Here is a 21491-nt window from a genome sequence, read left to right as displayed (position 1 = left end):
TGGCTGTTTGTGGGTGGTTTATCATAAGTGATTTTATATGAGTGGGTGACATAACTGGTTTACAGTAGGTGGTTGTAAAGGCTGTATAGGGATGGTTGGCTGTGTGAGAGCAGATCTTGTGTTAGGTACTGAATACATGTAGCATGTTTAGGGATTGAGTGGTTGACAGAGGTATGCAATACATGGCTCTGTTTCGTGTGTGTGTATTGGGTAAAATTATTAGTCTTAAGGCAATAAAGTATTAACGGAAGCAGGGACATTTTCATGCCAGGTTTATTTAAACCAGTCTGATGTGGCCACTGTTAGGGCAAGTAGCAGAGCTTCCTCCTTTGGCTCAACCGCATGTCCAAGTTTCGTAGCTGTTGGAGGAATCCATCATTTGGTCGGATGTACCTCTCTCTGGTCACTAAACATATGGCCTCCATCAAGGTTCGATTGCGATAGATCATTAAGTAGGCAAGAACGATGGTGGAGTTACGGCTTAATCCAATATCACAGCAGTGTACCAGCACCTTGCCTGGAAGAGAATAAAGAGTTGGCTCAGTCTGATGTTCGTGTACATAAGAGACAGAAACAGGAGAACAACTGTTTGAAGAGAGCTAAAGGAGAGTTAAGAGAAGACAGTAAAGGGGAAGCAAAGGAGATGTGAGAGCGGAAGTAGAGCAAAGAGAGGCAGGAGGACACTTGAAGAGAGCCAACCCTAGCTCGAAAAAAAAGAGACATCTTCTTCAACCTCATCAATGCACTCAACATGGTACAGCATGCCACACAACCAACATACTTCAAAGGCCACATCCTTAACTTTGTCTTCTCAACATCACCAATATTCCAATGCAACCCACCCATAACCCTGGACTTGACCAACCCCCTTGCCATCCCTATTGCGATGCTTAAGGACCTACCAAGAAACTAAGGTCAACACAAAAGAGAAGACCAACCCTTCAGATCCTTCAAAGACTTCTTCATAGACAACCTAATGCTTAACCTCATCTCTCCCACGCATTCAACTTCATGTCCCACTCTAACACTCTTTGGAACAACTTCAACAGTTTTTTAGAATGCTACATGAACATCCACGCCTCCCAATTATAAAATGCAAGAACAAGCCAAAGCTTTCAGCAACCTGGTAATCTAAAGACCTTGCTGACAAGGAAAGATCCATTGGCAGATAGGAAGAAAATGGAAAATAAAACAGATATCCCAAGGAGCTTTTGATACTGAAGACCCTCCGTTCAATATGCAGACAGCTCATCACATTAGTCAAAGCAAGGTAGTATACGTGGAATACAGTTCAAGATAATGGAGAACTGCATCTACCTCCTGCGTGACCCACCTATTCTTCACTCCACAGAGAAGTGAAATGCTATCAATCTCTACTTCTGTTAAAAATCCATAAGGTATGAAAGCACATCAATGACATCCAGCCTGCTGGATTTTTGACACCCACTTCTTCCCATAGAATCCTGCAATGGTCAGCCTTACAAACGCTATCTCTTCCATATCTCACTGGTATAGTCGAGTACCTCAAAGCTACTTCTTATGAAGATGTTTTACCATTGCCATTCATCAAAGCTCTCTCTGAAGATGCTATCTTACCCCCCCCCTACTTATCATAGTTAATGCCTCCCTCACTCAAAGCATCTTCCCAGAAGCAGGCCAAACCGTTCCACTACTAAACAAAGCTACACTATGCCAACTACCAGCCCATCACTCACTTACTATTCCTCTGCAAGATCATTGAAAAGAGTGTATTCAGCACCAATACTTCATTAGTGTAACTACCTCCAGCACAACTACCAGCCTGGTTTCAGAGTGCACTGCAGCATGGAGACAGTTACCTTACATACTGAGTTCAAGACTCACCTCTTTAAAGAACACACTACATGGCTGTATATCAACCATTCACAACCCAGCTTTCTCTCCTCTTTCTCATTGAATTTATGCTTGTCTTTGTCTATATTCCATGTTAACTCAGCTGTGTTTTGGCTAGGTTCATGCTAAAGAAATACCATAAACAAACATACATACATACATAGATACATACATACATACATACATAGATCAAAGGGCAATGGGCCAGGGAGTTGAAGGGATGGGCAAAGTGGACACGAAAGTAAAGGCTACAGAAAAGGGGAAGTTAATATACAGAGCAAAGCAAAATGGAACTGAAAGTGAAGGGGGAGTAAAACTGGAGAGAAAAGGGTGGGGTAGGTAAAAACACCAGAGAGAAGAGGGCAGAGCAATTGTATAAAAGAATAAAGAGGAAGAGAGGAGGGAGACAAACGGTAGAAGCATGCATACGGAAGCAAGCTAAGTGACTGAAAAATAGGTTGAGAGCAAGAGGGAGGAAAGGACAGAAGACTAAAAAAATGAAAAATAAAAAAATAAAAAGAATGTGCAAAAGGGGGTAAATAGAGCAAATGATGATGTGAAGGAGAGGCCAAGAGTAGAGAAACATTACCAAGTTGGAATAGTGAACAAGATCAAGTTGGAGCAAGTAGGACAGGATGAGAGAGCGATCGCGAAGCAGACAGTGAAAAGGAGAAAGACAGACAGAGCAGTAGGAGAAATTAAAAGAATGTGGTCTTGGGACAAAAGGTCATGGAATGCTATAAGGCACAGAGAAAAAGGAACATGCATTGGCAACGCCAATAGGTCTCGCCTATGCTAAAGCTATTGGGTTTGCCAGTATGTTTAAAGCCATGTTGTACACTGGCGTGGCTGCTGCTCAGCACAGCAAAAAGTTCTTGGGGTAAAAAAGAGTGGGGTGGAGTGGCGTAAAGTGGAGTGTTATGGAGTGGCGTAGAGTAGTGGAGAGTAGAGTTGAGTGGCCCGCGGTGTCATGGAGTGTTGCAGAGTGTCTTGGAGGGAGTAGAGTGTTGTAGAGTGGTAGGGCGTAGCGTGGAGTAAAGTTGAGTGGGTAGAGTGAAGAAGAGTGTTGTGGAGTGGTGAACAGCAGCATGGAGGTGCATAGAGAGTGTTGTGTAAAGTCGGGTAGAGGGTTGCAGAGTTGAGTGACGTAGAGCAGAGAAAATGTTCGTTAAGTAGAGTGATACAGAGTGGAGTAGTGTAGGAGAGTGCAATGGGATAGAGTGGAGTAGAGTGTTGTAAAGTTGAGTGGCGCGGGTATCATAAAGTGGAGTGGAGTAGTGAGTGAGTAGTAGAATAGTGTGGAGTAATGGAGTGGTATAAATGTAGTTGCGTACAGTTGCAGAGTGAAGTAGTGTTGCAGAGTGGCGTACAGTGGAATAGAGTTTAATGGAGTAGAGCATCGTAGAGTGGAGTATGGTAGAGTGTAGAGTTATAGAGTAGGGTACAATGGCCTGGATTGAAGTGGCATAAATTACAGTGGTGCAGAGTAGAGTGGTGTCGAGTGCATTGGCATATAGTGCAGTGATGGAGTGTAGAGTGACATACAGTAGAGTGGTCCAGAGTTGAGTGCAGTGAGTGCAGTGGCGTAGAGTAGATTGTTTCAGAATACAGTGAAGTGACATAGTGTGTGGTGGGTTCGGGGTAGGGTGGAGTGGTACAGCGTAGAATGTGGAGGTTTACAGTACAGTGACGTAGAGTTTAGTGATGCAGAGTAGAGTGCAGTGGCGTGGAGTGCAGTGGTGCAGAATAGAGTAGAGTGGCGCGGAGTGATGCAGAGTGCACTGGTGTAGAGAGCAGTACAGTGGAGTGTCATGGAGTGGTGTGGAGTCTTGTGGAGTGTCTTGGAGGGAGTAGAGTGCAGTAGAGTTGAGTGGCGTACAGTGAAGTAGAGTGTTGTGGAGTGGTGTACAGTAGAGTGGAGTTGCGTAGAGGGTGTTGTGTAGAGTGGAGTAGAGTGTTGTAGAGTAAAGAGCCGTAGAGCAGAGTTAATTGTCATAGAGTGGAGTAGTGTAGGAATGGAATGGCATAGAATGGAGTAGAGCGTTGTAAAGTCAATTGGCATAGTGTCATAGAGTGGAGTGGGACAGAGTGAAGAAGAGTGGTGTGGAGTGGTGTGTCACAGATTAGAGTGGAGTAATGGAGTGGTATAAAGGTAGTTGCGCAGAGAGTGGTGGAGTGAAGTAGCGTTGCAGCGTGGCATAGAGTGGAGTATAGCGTTGTAAACCGGAGTGGTATTGATTGGAGTAGTGGGTCATAGAGTGGAGTAAAGTTTAATAGAGTGGAGCATCGTAGAATGGAATACGGTAGAGTGTAGTGTCATAGGGTGGAGTAGAGTGGCCTGGAGTGAAGTGGTGCAGAGTAAATTGGCATAGAGTGCATTGGTTTTGAGTACAGTGGTCTAGAGTGCATTGGCGTAGAATGCAGTGATGGAGAGTAGCATGGCGTACAGTAGAGTGGTGCAGAGTAGAGTGCAGTGGTGTAGAGTAGACAGTTTCAGAGTACAGCGAAGTGGCGTAGAGTCGGTTCAGAGTGGAGTGGTACAGGGTAGAATGCAGTGATGAGGAGTAGAGTGGAGTAGAGGTTAGTGGCACAGAGTAGAGTGCAGTGGCGTGGAGTGCAGTGCAGTGGTGCAGAATAGATTAGAGTGCTGTGGAGTGATGCAGAGTGTAGGGGTGTAGAGTATATTGGTGTAGAGTGCAGTACAGTGGCGTAAAGTTGAGTGGCATAGAGTGCAGTGGCATTGAGTAGAGTGGTGCAGAGTAGAGTGGTGCAGAGTATAGAAGACCAGAGTAAAGTAGAGTGGCATAGAGTTGAGTGATGTAGAGTGCAATGGTGTAGAGTGGCATAGCATATAGTGGCACAAAGTGCAGTGGTGCAGAGTAGAGAGGGTGTCTGGCAGAGTAGAGTGGCACAGAGTGCAGTAGAAGAGAGTCGCGCAGAGTAGGGTGGCGCAAAGTCGAGTGGTGCAGAGAGCAGTGACGTAGATCACTTGGGTGCAGAGTAGATAGAGTGGCATAGAGTGCAGTGACTTAGAGCGCAATGGTGTAGAGTGGCATAGCGTGCAGTGGCTTAGAGTGCAATGGTGTAGAGTAGAGTAGTGTGTAGTGCAGTGGTGGAGAGTGCAATGTTGTAGAGTGGCACAGAGTAGAGTGTGCAAAGAACAGTGCAATAAAGTACAGTAGTGCAGAGTAGAATAGAGTGGCTTAGCCTGCAGGTGCATGGGGTGCAGGGGCATAGAGAGTTGCAGGATAGAATATAGTGACATTGAGTGCAGTGATGCAGAGTAGCTGGCGTAAAGTGCAGAGTGCACCGCCTTTACAGACAACACATCTTCATTGAAATGATCATTACATTTGCACAGACATACAGTTTTACTGTTGTGCAGATTCCAAATGATAACATGAGGAAATGTCATCACCTAGTGGATTGATTGTTTTGATTGGATTAAAATATTTGTTTCCACCACACTTCAGGACTACCAGAAAATTTGCTTCATTTGTGTTTTTCTAATTATGATATATTCTGAAATATCTGAAAACTTCATTTACAAACATTTACATTTCGTTGTATGCTAGGAAAAAAATAACACTGTACAGCCTTCCTCAAGCACTCCTCCATGAGCCAGCATGATTGTCACATAAATCTTCCTACTTTGAAGTCAGAGAAAGAAAAGTAAACACTAAGCTCCCTGGAAGACAGTGTCTGACATTTAACCTCTGTCTTTGTATGCACAGCAAATGTGGCACTATGAGAACAAGATTTAAAGGTTGTTTTCAGAAATCCAGTACTGGAGGATGAATACAGTAAATACAGTTTGGGCAAGGCAAGGGATAAACTCAAGCTGGACAGCCTAAAACAAACCGAGCCAGCAAAAGAAGACCGCGTCGCGCCTTTCTTTTTTTAAAACTTTCAACCATGCGCCACAGCAGCCGCGCTAATGTAAACATGGCTTCAAAAACATTGTAGAGCTATTAGTCCTTGCCAAAATATATATGTGTAGGTGTGTGGTGTGCGTGTGTGTCTGTGTGTGTGTGCGCATCCACTCCGGATCACCGACCGACCCCTGCCCTCACCACGTCTTCAACAAGGCCGACGCTGTTATCGCACCTCACCTGCGAGACATCATCAACACATCCTTCGACACCGCCACCTTCCCTGAGAGCTGGAAGCACGCCGAACTCAGCGCTCTACTCAAGAAACCCACAGCGGACCCCACCGAACTCAAGAATTACCGCCCCATCTCGCTCCTACCGTTTCCAGCCAAAGTCATCGAGAAGACCGTCAACAAGCAGATGGCCGCCTTCCTCGAGACGAATGGATCCCTCGACCCCTCACAGTCCGGCTTCCGAGCCAATCACAGCACCGAGACCGCCCTCATAGCCGCCACCGATGACATCCGAGCCCTGATGGACAACGGAGAAACAGTGGCCCTCATCCTCCTAGACCTCTCCGCGGCATTCGACACTGTCTGCCACCGCACCCTAGTACAGCGCCTCAGCAACGTCGGAATCCAGGACAAGGCGCTGGAATGGATCATCTCCTTCCTCGACGGAAGAACACAGAGAGTCCGCCTACCACCGTACAAGTCAGCGGCCACCGAAGTCATCTGCGGCGTCCCCCAAGGATCCTCACTGAGCCCCACCCTCTTCAACGTCTACATGAGCCCCCTCGCGGCCATCGCACGCCAACACAACCTCAACATCATCTCCTACGCCGACGACACCCAGCTGATCCTCTCCCTGACCAACGACCCCGCCGCCGCCAGAGCCAACCTGCACGAAGGGATGAAAGAGGTAGCCGAGTGGATGACGACCAGCCGCCTGAAACTGAACTCGGACAAGACGGAGGTCCTCATCCTGGGCTCTTCACCCTCCGCCTGGGACGACTCCTGGTGGCCCCCCGCCCTGGGCACCGCACCCAAACCGACAGACCATGCACGCAACCTGGGCTTCATCCTGGACTCCTCCCTCTCCATGACCAGGCAAGTCAACAACGTCTCCTCGGCGTGCTTCAACATCCTACGCATGCTACGGAAGATCTTCTGGTGGATCCCCACCGAGACCAGGAAGACCGTCACCCAGGCCCTCGTCACCAGCCGACTGGACTACGGCAACGCCCTCTACGCCGGTACCACCGCCAAGCTCCAGAAGAGACTCCAGCGGATCCAGAACGCCTCAGCCAGACTCATCCTCGACATCCCACGAACCAGCCACATCTCCGGACATCTGAGAGACCTTCACTGGCTCCCCGTCAACAAAAGAATCACCTTCCGCCTCCTCACCCACGCACACAAAGCCCTACACGACCAAGGCCCAAGCTACCTCAACAGCCGAATCAACTTCTACGCTCCCAAACGCCACCTCCGATCAGCCAACCACGCCCTCGCCGCCGTCCCCCGCATCCGAAGAGCGACTACAGGAGGAAGGTCCTTCTCCTACCTGGCCGCCAAGACCTGGAACTCCCTCCCGACCGACCTGCGCCTGACCCAAGACCATCTCTCCTTCAGGAAGAAGCTGAAGACCTGGCTGTTCGAGCAGTAGCGGCACCCCCCCCTCCCCCAGCGCCTTGAGACCCTACGGGTATGTAGTGCGCTCTATAAATGTCATTGATTGATTGATTGATGTGTAGCTTTGCTTTTGTGTGCGTTTGACTTTAGCTCTTGATAGGGTTTTACACATTTTTGGCCCAAGGCTTAGACTGGAATACATTGAACTACTATATTCTGAGTTCTCGCAGGCCATTTTCATTGAGATCAAGAATCCTCATTCATTTGCATTTTGTAAGAGAGGACTGCTTCTGGCAAAGGATGCAAGCACGTCGGCAGTGCCCTCTCCAGAGGTGACTGCCTGATCTTACCAAGGAGGTCAGACCACACACGCAGCTTCTCTTATTGCTAATACTTGGGGAACAACTTGGCCCAATCTCACCAGATCGGACATGGCTCCTCCAACCGTACCCATCTTTTGCTTCTTTATGATGCAATTGTAAATAGCTCCGTTGGTTGGAAGTATCTACTTTAAATTCATAACTATTTAAATGAGAAGACATTTTTTTGTAGTCTAAATATAATACTGAACATACCACAAAGATACTTCAAGTCATAAATATGTTTCATTCATATGTTTCGTTCGGTGAGTGCGGTGGATGCGCCGGGATGCCCCTGGGTAAGCTGAGCGCGTTACAAGTTTCATATAATAATAATAATAATAATAATAATAATGAGTATGGCTGTCATACAAACCATAAACAAAACAACCAGTTAATCGGTGACTGATGTGACAATTTCATTGGTTTATTAACTGTAACCCATTAAGTTGGTGGCTCCTAGTATTACAATAATATAGATACTATGATTATTTTTACATGACCTGATATTTCCTACTATTGACTCTATCAAGGATTGGAGGAGTCACCGGTTTCTATTTTGAAACAACTTAGTGAGTCGCTTTTCGGCCAACCCTGTTTTTTCACCTTGTAATATCACTTGGTGCAGACACACCCCTCTAATACCCCCCCTTTTTTTGTATTCAGGGTGTCCTAGCGTGGTTCATTTAATTCTGAAGAAGACCCTATGTGATGCCCCCTTTCAATAATGCAGACACCAGGGTCGAAACGTTGATGTGAAACCTACTCATGTCCTTAGTCACTGTAACCATGAATAGTTGATATTGCGGGTTACTTATGCACTTTATAATTTGATGGAGATTTTTTCATTGTTTGGTTATTTATGTATTGATGTAGTGTTTGTCAGTTCACGACTGTCACATCGCTCACTATATGTTACATCAGTCACCAATTAACTGGTTCTTTTGTTTATGTTTTGTATGACAGCCATACTCACCAAATGAAACATATGAATGAAACATATTTATGACTTGAAGTATGTTTGTGGTGTGTCCAGTACTATTATTAGACTACAAAAAAACAAATGTCTTCTCATTTAAATTGCTATGAATTTAAAGTAATTACTTCCACCCAACAGAACTTTTTGTAGACTATATCAACAATACCCAGCTTCCGAGGGACACAGGATCACCCCTTTCACTTTAATAGCAATTTTAAATAGCAGCACATAGTATTCCTGCTGGAACATAACACTAAAATGCTGATTCTGTTGATGAACCACTGGCTAATACTTGTTATTTTAGCTAACCTACAATGGAATGCTTAACTGCAGACAGACAACATGTACAAAAACAGAAGACCAACATCTGTAGAGGAGCCTGACATAGGGGCCATAAGATAAAATCTTAGCAAGGCACTGACGGCTTTAACGTGCTGCCTGCACTAACTCCAACAAGGTTGGGGCAGTAAATACTCTCAAACAATTAACACTCTGTCCTACTTACATACGTAGTACATATCGTTCACATACACATTACATGTAATGGGACACTCCTCACCCCTTGTGGCTTTGCAACTTGCAATGTAAACATTGTGTTTCCTTACAATATTTGTTCCCTTCCTCCCCTTAACTTGGTCCTCGCGTTTCTAATGTGCACTCCATTTGAGCTACTTCACAGCTATTCCTTGCAACTCCCCACCCTCACAACAGTGTTCCTTGTAGCTATAACATCAGCGCGGTGTGAGTAAGCTTCAATCTCTTTGTGTGAACCCACCGTACACCAACAAACTAGTTCTGTGGACCTAGGCATCCTTTTTGGCTAAAGGTGTGGTGTGACGCCATTCCACATTGGAAAAAACCCTGCCGGCATTCTATGTTCCGCCTGACCTGTCTAAGGAGAAAGATAGACTCAATCACTTGGACCTCAAAACAGCACTGATCTTTTACGTCTATCATACTGAAGAAGACCGGGTGGACAATCAGCCCTTTGTGGCATTCTCTGGAGAGAAAAAGGTAAGGCAGATGGGATCCATGTCCCACTGGATCGTGCTCTGCATTTAGCACTACTATGCACTGGCCATAAGGCAGCCTCTTGAAAGAATGTGTGCTCATTCTACTAGGGACGAAGCTGCTACCATTGCATTAGCACATAGCGTTCCTTTACTGTACATCTGGGAGGCCGCTACATGGGCATCTTTCCATACGTTGGAAACACAATATTTCCTGGATAGTCAGGTTTACAGAGAAGGAAATTTTACCAACTCGGTCCTGCAGCAAGTTTTGGTTTGAATCCATCCACAGACCCACCTTTAATTAAGTACTGCTTTGGTATTTGTTAAAAAAAAGGGGGAGAAATCTGTGGATAGAAATCTCTATAGAAGAACAAATGACATACCTTCTGTAACGTTCTTTCTAGTAGACTCTATCTGGCCACAGATTCCTCACCTACCCTCCTGTTTTCCCTGTTCTGTGATTGGACTCTATCCATTAATAACATCTTAAATCCAGGAAGCTGCACCATGGTCACACCTATTTGTTTTTGAGGCTCTGGGCATGGGGGCGTGACAAGTCTCAAAACCAATTCACACCAGTGTGCGGGAGGCACCAATATAGGCTCCGCAGGTCAATTCTCTGGCGGGATAGCATCTGTGCGGAACAACACAGTGCCACCTACCAGTGCACATAGGAACTGCAGAAACGTTTCCGGATACAGTTTGACGCCTGGGGAATATTCAAAAGACGAGGAATCAGCTGAGAGATACAGTCTCTACCAGCAGGTAAGTAATTTGTTCCTTACACACACATTTAGTTTATGGTTGAGAAAAACACAGATCAAATACCCATTATAGACTCACACAGATTTCCCAGTCACCATAAATCACACACAACACATATTGCACACTCACAAACATCCCAATACACCTTACACAACAAATACCACCAATTAGCAATTACAAACAAAACACATGCACAGGTTGCCCACAGCACAGACCACATCACAAAAATCACTCACGCAGCTGATTACATACAAAACAGACACACACATGCTCTAACAGCCACAACATGAACACTGCTTTTACCCAGGGCCACTGAAATTATGTGAATCTGCAAATGTGCAGTTTTTGGCAAAATTACGGATCAGATGCATTTACAACATAATCCATCATCTGCTGCATAATTTGCAGATTTTCACCGAAAAATTGTTCCCAGCACAAACGGATAAAAAGTTACAAAAAATGTGGCAAAAATGTGGCAATGCATATTTGTGCAGCTGAAGGCACTTCGCAAAGGCTAAATGTTTACCTTTTAGTTGCATATTGCTGTAAATTGGGTGGTGAACTAATACTAATAAGTTGAAACTTTGTCCAGACAGTGTTAGCATGTGTAAAAATTCAAAACAATGAATTGATACTATCACAAAATGTGTGCATTATGCTGTAAAATGTGAATGATATTGCTGCATTATTTAGTAAACCCTGCAGCACAATTTGGTCCTCCCTTGGCTCACAATGCCAGTGGACCTGCTTGTATGACGGAGGCACGCATGGCTGAACCACGCGTGCCTCTACTACGCAGCCCCAAAAACAAATGCATCTAAACAATGCAGTCCTTTACGACACATGCCTTTACCACGCATGTCTTTACCCCTTAATTTTACGGTAAAGAGATGTGTAGTAAAGTTCGCACCCCAGCCTCCCCACCCTGAGTCCTAAAATCGTCGCCCCTGCCCTATAACCAGACACTGCCGAACCCTAAAAACTACCCTAATCCTAAAACCTTAAACTATCCCGATTCGCCCTGCCCTGAGCCCTAAAACTTCCCCTGCCCTGAAAACTGTTCCTCCCCCCGTCCTGAGCCCTAAAACTCTACCCCATACCTTAAAATCTACCCCAACTGAGCCCTAAAAACAGCTCGCCTGCCCTGAAAACTGCCCCCTGAGCCCTAAAACTCTGCCCCCTACCTTAAAACGTACCCTATCTCCAGCCCCGACCTGAGCCCTAAAACCGGCCCCCTCCCTTAAAACCTCCCCGCCCCAGTCCAACATACCTCGCCACGTCCCTGTCCTTCATGCATGTCCTCCCTTCCGCTTGCTCTCCCCGTCCACTTAGTAAGCTACAACGCCCACTGCCTTAACCCCGCATGTGGGTGGTTCAAGCATGTGCGTGGTTAACGCAAGTGTTATTCAGGTTTCCGTGAAACGGAATGCATTCTTGAATCCGCGTTGTAGAGGCCTTTCCTAGTGGACCTTCATATACCACAGGTTACATATACATACCACAGAATAAACAGATAACAAGCCGCCTATATCCATCATACCTAGCACACAACATGGTACATTAATACACCTAACCCACTATCTCATGATACAAACAATGGCCCACCTCCAATTTTGCACAAAGTGCATAGCTAGGGTTGCCAGCCACCTACTCACATTTTAAGATTCAGCAAAGTACCGAACTTGAACTTAATTTGTAACATCTGTGTTGGTTTTTAACATGACATTACCCCCTCATGGGTCCTCCCCGTCCCAGTCCTAACAACGTGAGGCAGTCCTGCCTCCACCCAGCCAATCACAACGCCAGTTATTCAAAGGTTACATAAGCCCCTCCCACCTACCGCCATGCCTGTTTTTTTTCTGCTCCGACGGCGGTCGGAACGCTGGTGCTCCCGGTTCCTGTTTCTGTTTCTGTTTTTCTTCAGGACGGTGCCGTGAGTGTTTCATTTGCAGTTTTATGCTTCTGCGTTATTTTTCTGTTTGAATTTCACGGGATTATTTCATTTGCAGTTTTTTACTTCTGCATTGTTTCCTGTGGGTTTTTCTCTCTGCGCAGCCGCTCCGGTCCCCCGGTCTGCTGCGCTCCTGTTCTGGGGTCGGGGACTCTCCCCGTTCATGTGCTGGGCTGGGGCGGGGAGTTTTCGTGGTGTCCTGGCCCCGGGTCGTTCTGGCGCTGTGGTTCTAGTACAGCGTCCGGCCCCCACGGTCATGGTCTTTTGACCTGGGGCTGTGGGTGGAGACTACAGGCTGCCCTTGTAATTTTCACCGGTCTCACGTTGTGTGTTTTGGTGATTGGGGGCAGTGTTGCTTGGAGGTTGCTGGGCACTTCCTTTATTGTGTGGTGAGTTCCTGTTTGGTTCGATTGCTCGGGTTCACTCACCATGTGTGAAGGGTCGTCTTCACCTGTGCCTGCCTGGGCTGTTTCCATGCGGCATAGTTTCCTGGTTCTGCAGGTGGATGAAATTTTTGCAGATTCTGGGGCTGCGCTGACTACTGTAAAGGGCTACTGGTGTTCGCGAGATCTTCCTGCCTATGCTGTCCAATTACCTGGGTTGATATAGTTTCAATCTGTGCTTTTACACACTTGTTGGTATTGGCTGCCCAGTTTGCGCTGCCTGGGCCTACGATGTGGCCCTGGATCCCTGGATGTTGTGGGGTTCTCCGCACGGTTTGTTTACTCTGTGGTGGTTGACCTTTTCCTTCCATGTTGTCCTGTTGGATATCTTGTCTGATGCATGGCTTGCGGCAGTTGCGCAGGGTTTTTCCTCGTTTTCTGGGATGGCGGTTTCGCCTGGCGGACTTTGTCACTCACTTTCCTGCATTTCCATGTGTTGCTTCTTCTTTTGGGCTGCGTGCTGGCTCTTGTTCGGCCTGTACTTCACTGTTCCTTCTCATGGGTTGTGTGGAGTTTGGCTGTTTGCGGGCCTTCCTTCCTGTCTTGGCTTGATGGGTTGCGTCTTCTCCTCGGCTGACGTGGTGCGGGCGTCTTGGTCCACTGTCTGTTTTTCTGTGGCTCCTTGGCTTTTTGGCTCCCTCTACTGACAGTCTGTGTGGTGGTGCTCTGTTTCCTCTCGGCCCTTTCGTGGTCGGGGGTGGGGGAGGCTGTGTTCCGTTTGGTTCCCGGCCTCTGTTGCGCCTACGGCTCCCCCTGGGTGTTGGTCGTCCGGGGCTTTGGGTATTGTTGTGCCCTGGGAGGGGGGTCTCTGTGACCTGATGGTTGCGGTTGCGTCTTTTTCTTTGGGTCTGTGTCCCACTCCTGGTGTTCATCTGGCAGTGGGTTCCCCGTCTCCGTTGCTGTTTTTGTTTCGGTTTTGGGGGCTCGGATCCGTTGTTCCTGGCTTGTTGGTCCGGTCTGCTTTCCGACTGGTGGGTCCTGTCGGTCTTTGCTCTTGGTTTCCGGATTCCTTTCCGGACTGTCCCCCTTTTTGGGCTGTTTTCACGGTTGCTCCGTGGTCCTTTGACCCGTGTTGCATTTGCCTTCTTCTTTGGACGTCGGTCTCTTTTTGTCTCTGGGCGTTGTTGTGCTGGTTCCGGTGGCGGAGCGGGGCCAGGGTTCCTATTCCTCTTTGTTCTTGGTCCTGGCGCCCGTTGGTTCCTTTCTGCACGGTCTGTGCCCGGGGCTTTATGCCTTTGGTGCCGCTGGTCGGTTGTTCCCCTTGCGGTCTGTCATTCCCCTCTTCCTGTTTTGGGTGTTGTCTGTTTTTCACGTTCCATCCGTCTGGCTGGTCCGCGGTTCCTGCGGTTTGCTGTGGATGGGTTCATTTCTCTGTTTCGGGTGTTGCCTTTCGGCCTCTCTCCTGCTCCCCAGGTTTTTTCCGCGATGCTGGCTCCTGCTGTGCAGGTTTTTTGCTAGTTGGCGGTTCCGCTCTGCTTGCATCTGTTGTTCTATGTTATGCAGGGTCAGGTCTGGTCCATTCCTGGGTGGGTGACCGCCTGGGGGGGGGCTGTTGGCTTTAACCTATGTGGCTTTTGTCCGGTTTTGCTTCCACCCTCCTTGTGGCTGTTCTGGCGATGGTGGCGTTGTGGCCTTGCTCCGGTTTCTGGGGTTCGTTGTGGTTCTGGCCATTTTTCTTCTGGTTCCTATTCGGGGCCTTCGGTTTCTCGGGGCCTGTTCGTCTCTTTGCAAGGGGCTGTTTTCGCCCTCCGGCTCCGTTCTCTTCCCTGTTGGCTCTTTTGTGGGTCCTGCTGGATTGCCCTTCTGCCCTTTGGGGTTGGTTGCGGTTCCTGGAGGTGGTGGCTGCCTCCGCGGCTGTGGTTCCTTGGGTTTGCCTGTTCCTCCTGTCCTTGGTGTTTCTTCTGATTGGCTCCTTGGGTCCTTTTTCGTGCAGGTTAAATGGCTCTGGTTCCTCTCTCCCCTGTTCTGGTTCCTACTTTGGCCTGGTGGCTTTGCTCTCCCGACCTGGTGTTTGGGGTGCGTTTTCAGCTCCCTTCTCTCCTCTTGTTGTCCTTGGACGCCTGTCCTTGGGGTTGGGCGCCACGTTGGGGTCCTTGGTGGCCGCCGAGTTTTTTGATTCGTGCTGGCCTTCCCGTGGCTATTTGCTGCTTGGGCCTTCTTGGGGGGACCAGTTGGTTGTCTCTGTTCCTGCTGGCTTCCATGTGTTGTTCCCACAACGCTATGGCTCATTGGTGTGTCTGATGCCTCTGGTAGTTCGGGCTCCCGCGGCTCTCTCTGGGCCGTGTCTCCTCTGTGGGCTTTGGGTTTGTATTCGGGTCTGTCTGCATTTTCGTTCGTAGACGCTGCTTGGGCCGTTTCCTCCTGTCCTCTGTTTTGTGCCCTCTGTGCTCGCTTCGGCGGTGCATTTCTTTGTTTAGTTCGATTTGGTGTGGATTTGATTGGCCCCTGCTCATTTCTTTGGCCTTCGGGCTTTCTGTGTGCCTTCCCTCCTATTTCTCCTCCTGCATATTCGGGGGATGTAAGGGGGTGTGTGTAGGTGTCTGTATCATTGGCCTCTCTGTCTTTGTTTCCGCTCCTGCTGCTGCTGGCGGGGGTCGGGTTTGGCCGGACTTCATTGTCTCCGGCTCTGCTTTTTGGTCCACAGCTGGTTTTTGCCCTGATGTCACTTGCTTCTGACGGCCTGGCTCTTGTGCGGCTGTGGTTGGCGTCTTTGGGCTGTTCCTCTGTGGTGGCTCGTGGCATCGCGTTGTCACGTCGGCCTTCGACCCTTGGGTGCTGTGGTCGTCTTTGGGGTTCTTTTTTCTCTTTGTGTTCTTCCCATTGGGTAGTTCCTGTGCTGGGGGATCCTGCCTCTGTGTTGGATTTTCTCGGGACTATTTTTTTTACGGGGCCTTGCCCCTTCCGCTTTGTCTTCTCTGTGGGCGGCGGTTCGTGCTTGTCGGGGTCTTGGAGCCTCCTTTGTGGTTTTTGCCCCTTTTGGTGAGTCGGTTTCTTCTAGGCTTTCGGCTTCGTCGGCCGGTCTCTCCTGTGATCGTACCTTCTTGGGTTTTTGCCTGCTGTTTGGGGGGGGTCTGATGTTGCCCCCTTTTGGGCTCTTGCTGGTAGCTGACTTGTTCTGGTTGTCTGTCACTGTGGCTTTTTTGCTGGCCATCACCTCTGCTCGTTGGTTGGGTGTGTTTGGTGCTTTGGGTGCTCTGCTCGTTTCTTTTCCCTGTTGGGAGTTCCTGCCGGATTGGGTTGGTTTGTGGCTTGTTCCGGCCTTTTTGCCTGTGGGTTCTTCCCGTTTCCTTTGGCAGCTGGAGGTGTTTCTTCCTGTTTTACCTGCTGGGGGGTCCCTTGTTCCCCCTTCCTTGGTGGTTCGCTGGGCTCTCCGGTTTTTCCCACCTTCGTTCCCTGGTGTTTTTCCGTTTTCTCCTGCCCTGTTTGTCTCCTGTGGAGGCCTGGCTTGGGGGTTATGGGTTTCCGGTTCTGAGGTTAGGCAGTGGGTTCGTCTGGCGGTCTGCCTGCCTTTTCGGTCCTTTGGGTCTGCCTCCTCCATCTCTGGTGCTGGGTCGTTAGACACGTTCTGTGCCTGCTTCCTGGGCTGGGGCGGCTGGAGTTTTCTGTCCGGGAGTTTGTTGGGCGGCCACCCGCTGTCCCGTCTCGTATTTATGCTGCCTTCTTGGCTTGTTGTTTTACATGCCTCTGCTGGCTGTTTTTCTGTTGGCATCTTGGACGTTGCTGTTCATTGATCTTTACTGATTTGTACTCTGCATGGATCCCTGGTGTCCTGCGTTTTTTGGTTGGTTCTCTGCTTGTGAGTTCCTCACGTTGTTAGGACTGGGACGGGGAGGACCCATGAGGGGGTAATGTCTTATTACTTACCGGTAATCTTCATTACCCCGATTGGGGTCCTCCCCGTCCCAGTCCTGTACCCTCCCGCCCTCCCGCTGTGTTTGTGTCGGAGTCTTGTTGATAACAGGCATGGCGGTAGGTGGGAGGGGCTTATGTAACCTTTGAATAACTGGCGTTGTGATTGGCTGGGTGGAGGCAGGACTGCCTCACGTTGTTAGGACTGGGACGGGGAGGACCCCAATCGGGGTAATGAAGATTACCGGTAAGTAATAAGACATTTCTACTTTCGTTTATTTTAATTATCAGTCAGGGGTCATTAGGGTAGCTGTAAAATGCACCTTAAATTGTTTTTTCCTAACATTTACTGCTTAAAGTATGCATTGATAAGGGAGGGGGGGGGATACTAGCTTTAGAGATTTTTTTAATTGTTGCACCGGCAGGGCATTAGAAGACCGTCAGGGGGCAACCCTAACATAGCAGACCAGGCACATTTTGAAATAGCATCCGCCCTTAAAAATAACCATACCCAACCCAATGGCATCCCTCCTCCGACGCACACACACCACTAAACAGGGCAGCTCATGCTTTCTGGCATCAGAAAGGGTTTCCGATCTGGAACTTTGAGAGGTTGGGATTTTTTCCACCATTTTTTAGCCCAAGAAAAGAAAAGAAAACATGCATTGTTTACATTTTTAAATGAAAGCTCCCACCAATCACCAGAGACTTCCCTGGGCCAGCTGTTACAACCCTTACTGGTTTAAGGGACCGGCAAGTTGTTTCCGGGTACATAATTCGTGGCTCTATTAACTGAAGTTGGCAAGAGAAGGCCAAACTAACCTTTGTGGCGCTTTTCTGACGGAGGCTTTAAGTTCTACATGCAGCACACTTCACATAACTATAGCTGTTAGGTAGGAATGCTTCATCTATCATCGATCATGTGCTGATTTCTTCTAGTGTCTGCAATCTAAGCGCTACTCAGAGGGTAGGCCAGCTAGCGCTGAGCGATCGCAACTGTATCATAATGACAGTTTTCCTGTGGGGTAGAAGGGTTGTAGTCCACCCAAGTACCATAGTTAATATGGCCCCCAAAAGACCTAGCGGAGTTCGTATTAAATGTGATGGACTAAAAGCCACTAAATTTTTATTTGAAATTGTTTTAAAATGTGGTGAAAGGGGGCGTGGCCAAGATGTCGACCGGGATGGACGTCGGCGTGTGAGGCTCCCGACCTAGTCCCCCGCCCTGACCACTTATTAGCCCTGAATCCCCCAACGCAACCCCCGGACCGAGAGCGACTGCTGCCTGGAGCTTCGGGGGCCAACCCTCGTGGTCACTTTTGGCCGGCAGAGACCGAAAAGCAGCCCGAGCGGGATCCCCCCCTCGGCAGAGACGGGACCCCCATTTGCAGCGCGGACAAGACGGACGCCACCCGAGAGTAACTGCGGCTCCCTGTTGACGGGGGACGCAGGACACCAGCGGGTGAATACCCGGAACAGCCGGCGGGCATCGGCGAAAGACCCAGCAGCCAGTAACTCGCCCAACGCCAAAAGAGGGTGATTGCGAGTGACAGGCCACCACCACCGGGCTAGCAAGAAAATCAAGCCCCCGGCTTTTGGGCCTGGTGCCGGGGCTCGCTTGCGGACGGCGCCTCCCCGCCCCACGCAACATCCTACAGACCTGGTGAGTGCGACGGCTGGGAAGGCAATACGCACTGCAGCAGCGCTTGGTGCCGGAGGACCGGGGAGGGCACACTGAGAGGAGCTTTGGGGTCGCACCTGGCCGCACGTTCTGCACAACTCGAGCCCCCGGCTTGTGGGCCTGGCATTGGGGCCTGGGAACACAAGGAAGTGCGCACCCCTCACTGAGCACCGAGGGCAAGGTACACTCAGCAGCAGGGACGGCGAAGATAGGAGCACTGGTACCCGGTACCCCTACTGTCAGCCGCTGAGGCCCGGTGAACGCGCCCACGGATGGGGCGGGAGGACGAATCCGACAGCGACAGGCGAGAACGACGAGCCCCAGGTTTGCTGGGATTGCACCGGGGCCTGGGAGTGCAAGGCGGCAGGCGCCCTCCGCAACGCAAGGGGGAACCGAGAATCGACAACTTCTGAGGTGCCACCCCAGGGTGTGGAGCAGAACGAGGCGGGCGGCACCCGGGGCCCGGGGAGAGACCGGCTGAGGAAGCCCGTGGATAGGGCGGGAGGCCCCGCTCATCAACACGCTACAGGCCTCGGGCCTGGGCCCCTACGGGAGGGGCGTGGGGAGCAGCCTGCGCCCATCCTTGAATCCGGACCGGAGAGCTGGGGCCTAACCACAGGTGCCGCTGGAGCACACCACACAGGCTCTGTCTCCTCTGGACCCAGGGGCCGACCCGAGACTCTCTGCGGACAGTGCACACCGGCATCATGGCCACGGGGCAGTGCAGAACGGGGCGCACAATTACGGACATGTTAGGGAAGGGCGCCCTTAAAGGAGAAAAGAGCCCTACACCCTCGGGGGCGCCGAAGACTGCCACGGGACCAGATGACGAGAGTGCCCCCATCACTAAATCCTTCCTGGAGACTCTTTTTAACACATTGCGAGAGGACTTCCAGACACTGAAACAGGACATGGCCGGGGAGTTCAGAGAGGTGGATGGCCTAGGAGAACGGGTGGCCGCGGTGGAAGATTCAGACCATTCCAGAAGTGAGGAGGTGGAGCAGTTGCAACAGGAGGTGGTGCGCCTCAAAGAACACCAGGTAGACTTGCAAGCGCATGCGGAGGACCTTGAAAATCGGTCCCGGAGAAACAGCGTAAGGGTCCGAGGCGTACCACTTAAGGCGGAAGGGACGGATGTCACTCTCTTCTTGCAGGGCCAATTTAGGGACATCCTGTGGGAAGGAGAAGAATTCGACATACGCATCGACAGGGCGCACAGAGTAGGCCTGGCACGCCGAGCGCCTGCTCCCCCCGGTCATCTTGGCGTTCCTTCCAGACTTTCCCTTAAAGGAGCGTATACTACAGGAAGCCCAGAAGCAGCAGCCCCTCCGCTACCAAGACCACCCGGTGGCACTGTTCCAAGATCTCTCGGCCATCACTCTCCAGAAAAGAAAACCCTTTAAACCAGCCACTACCTTTTTGCGAGAAAAAGGAATCCCCTACTAGTGAGGCCATCCCTTTCGGCTAATCTTCAAATGGAATGGGGCCCTGCAACAGCTCCGATCCCTGCAGGACACATGCACATTACTGGGATTACACCTAGACGAGGACTCCAAGAAGGACGATCCCTCAGAGCGACCCTCGCTCAAATCTTCGCCATGAACCTCTGACGATGGCTGGCAACGAGTGGGGCGTTGGCACGGGCCTAAGAGGTCTCTTAAGCCGGACCCACAACTGATGGCGCAGGAACCGGCAGCGGCCATCCAGGAGGTATCCAGAGACACAGCGACATCGGAATAGACGCCTGGAATACGTATAATGCCCTGGCGCATCAGGTCCGGCTGAACTGTATACGGGGGTCCATTTGCTTCCGGATCAGCAGGTCGGGGGGACAGGGGGGGGGGCGACGGGACCGCCGTTGCCACACACTCCTCCACGTGAAGACTCTGTGGGCCTGAACTGTGTTTGGATAGGCCTAGGACTATGGTGAAGTTGGGTTCCCAGTTGGGGTTGGGGCTGGGGGGCAGAGGGCGGGGAGGGGGGGACCACAGTTGGGGTGTGGGGGGGGTTGGGGGTGGGATTGCAGGAGGGATCCAGTGTGCCGGGGGGTTATGTGGGGTTGGGATGCTCATTGAGTCGTCATCGGATCCGACAGTGGGATTGCATTCACATAGCACATAGATCACCTGACCTCCTATGATGGACTCCAGTTTGAAGGTATTAACCCATAATGTGAAGGGCTTGAACAACCCTGTTAAGCAGAGGGCTGTGATCTCGTACCTGGAGAATTCCGGGGCCGACATTTGTTTATTACAGGAAACCCATCTCCTGCCTAAAGACTGGCACAGGATGCGCTCACGTGCCTTTCCCCAGCAGTTTTTTTCTTCTCTCCCGGCGAAAAAGGCAGGGGTGGCTATTCTGGTGTCCGGGCGCTTTCGGGGCAGCGTGGGAGATAAGATGGGGGAGATCAAAGGCAGGCTGTTAGCATACACCTTTTTAGTGGGGGGCCAGCGCTTCACGATCGTCTCCCTCTACGCCCCAATTCAGGACAGGAAACCTTTTTAAAGGTCGCCATTTCCGAATCACTTCAATCCTCTACTTCCCTCTTGCTCATTGGGGGGGACCTCAATCTAGTGATGGACACAAATATGGACAGGTCGGGGCACCGCTATGGGGACACCGGCGCCATTACAGCCGCCGGTAAGGAATGGCTACATGAGAGGGATCTGGTAGATCTATGGAGGGCTACACATCCCAACACACCGCACTTTACGTTTTACTCCCACGTACATCGCACATATGCCAGGTTGGATCACTACTTGGGCTCCTCTGAACTACTTGCCACCCTCAGAGACGTGAGCATTGTCCCAGCGGCCTTGTCTGATCACGACGCGGTTGAATTGACACTCCGGGTCCCAAGGTCCTCCCGCCCCCCTGGATCGTGGCGATTGCACGAAACCCTCTTACAACGACCGGGCGTCACCAAGCAGCTTCACGCGTGCCTCACTGAGTATCTGGCTATTAATGACATCCCCGAGACATCGGTGTCGGCTCTTTGGGGGGTCTTGAAAGCGGTGGCCCGCGGCAAACTTATTGCGATTGTAGCGGCAGAGGCCAAGGTCCCCAAAGCAAA

General features: G+C 50.2%; 1 protein-coding gene across 1 annotated transcript in view; it reads right to left on the bottom strand.

The window, feature by feature from the left end:
- Positions 1-272: 272 nt before the first annotated feature.
- LOC144754655 (dual specificity protein phosphatase 13A-like) overlaps positions 273-21491 on the bottom strand; it is a 294608-nt gene continuing 273389 nt past the window's right edge. Inside the window, exon 5 of the mRNA XM_078642731.1 lies at positions 273-517. Within this exon, the coding sequence (XP_078498857.1) occupies positions 303-517 (215 nt within the window). The 3' untranslated portion in view covers positions 273-302. The remainder of the gene's footprint in view (positions 518-21491) is intronic.

The sequence above is a fragment of the Lissotriton helveticus genome, chromosome 5_1 (genome assembly GCF_964261635.1).
Source record: "Lissotriton helveticus chromosome 5_1, aLisHel1.1, whole genome shotgun sequence".
Lineage (NCBI taxonomy): Eukaryota > Metazoa > Chordata > Amphibia > Caudata > Salamandridae > Lissotriton > Lissotriton helveticus.
The sequence above is the reverse complement of the archived record's forward strand: the minus strand, read 5'-3'. Positions and strand labels throughout refer to the sequence as shown.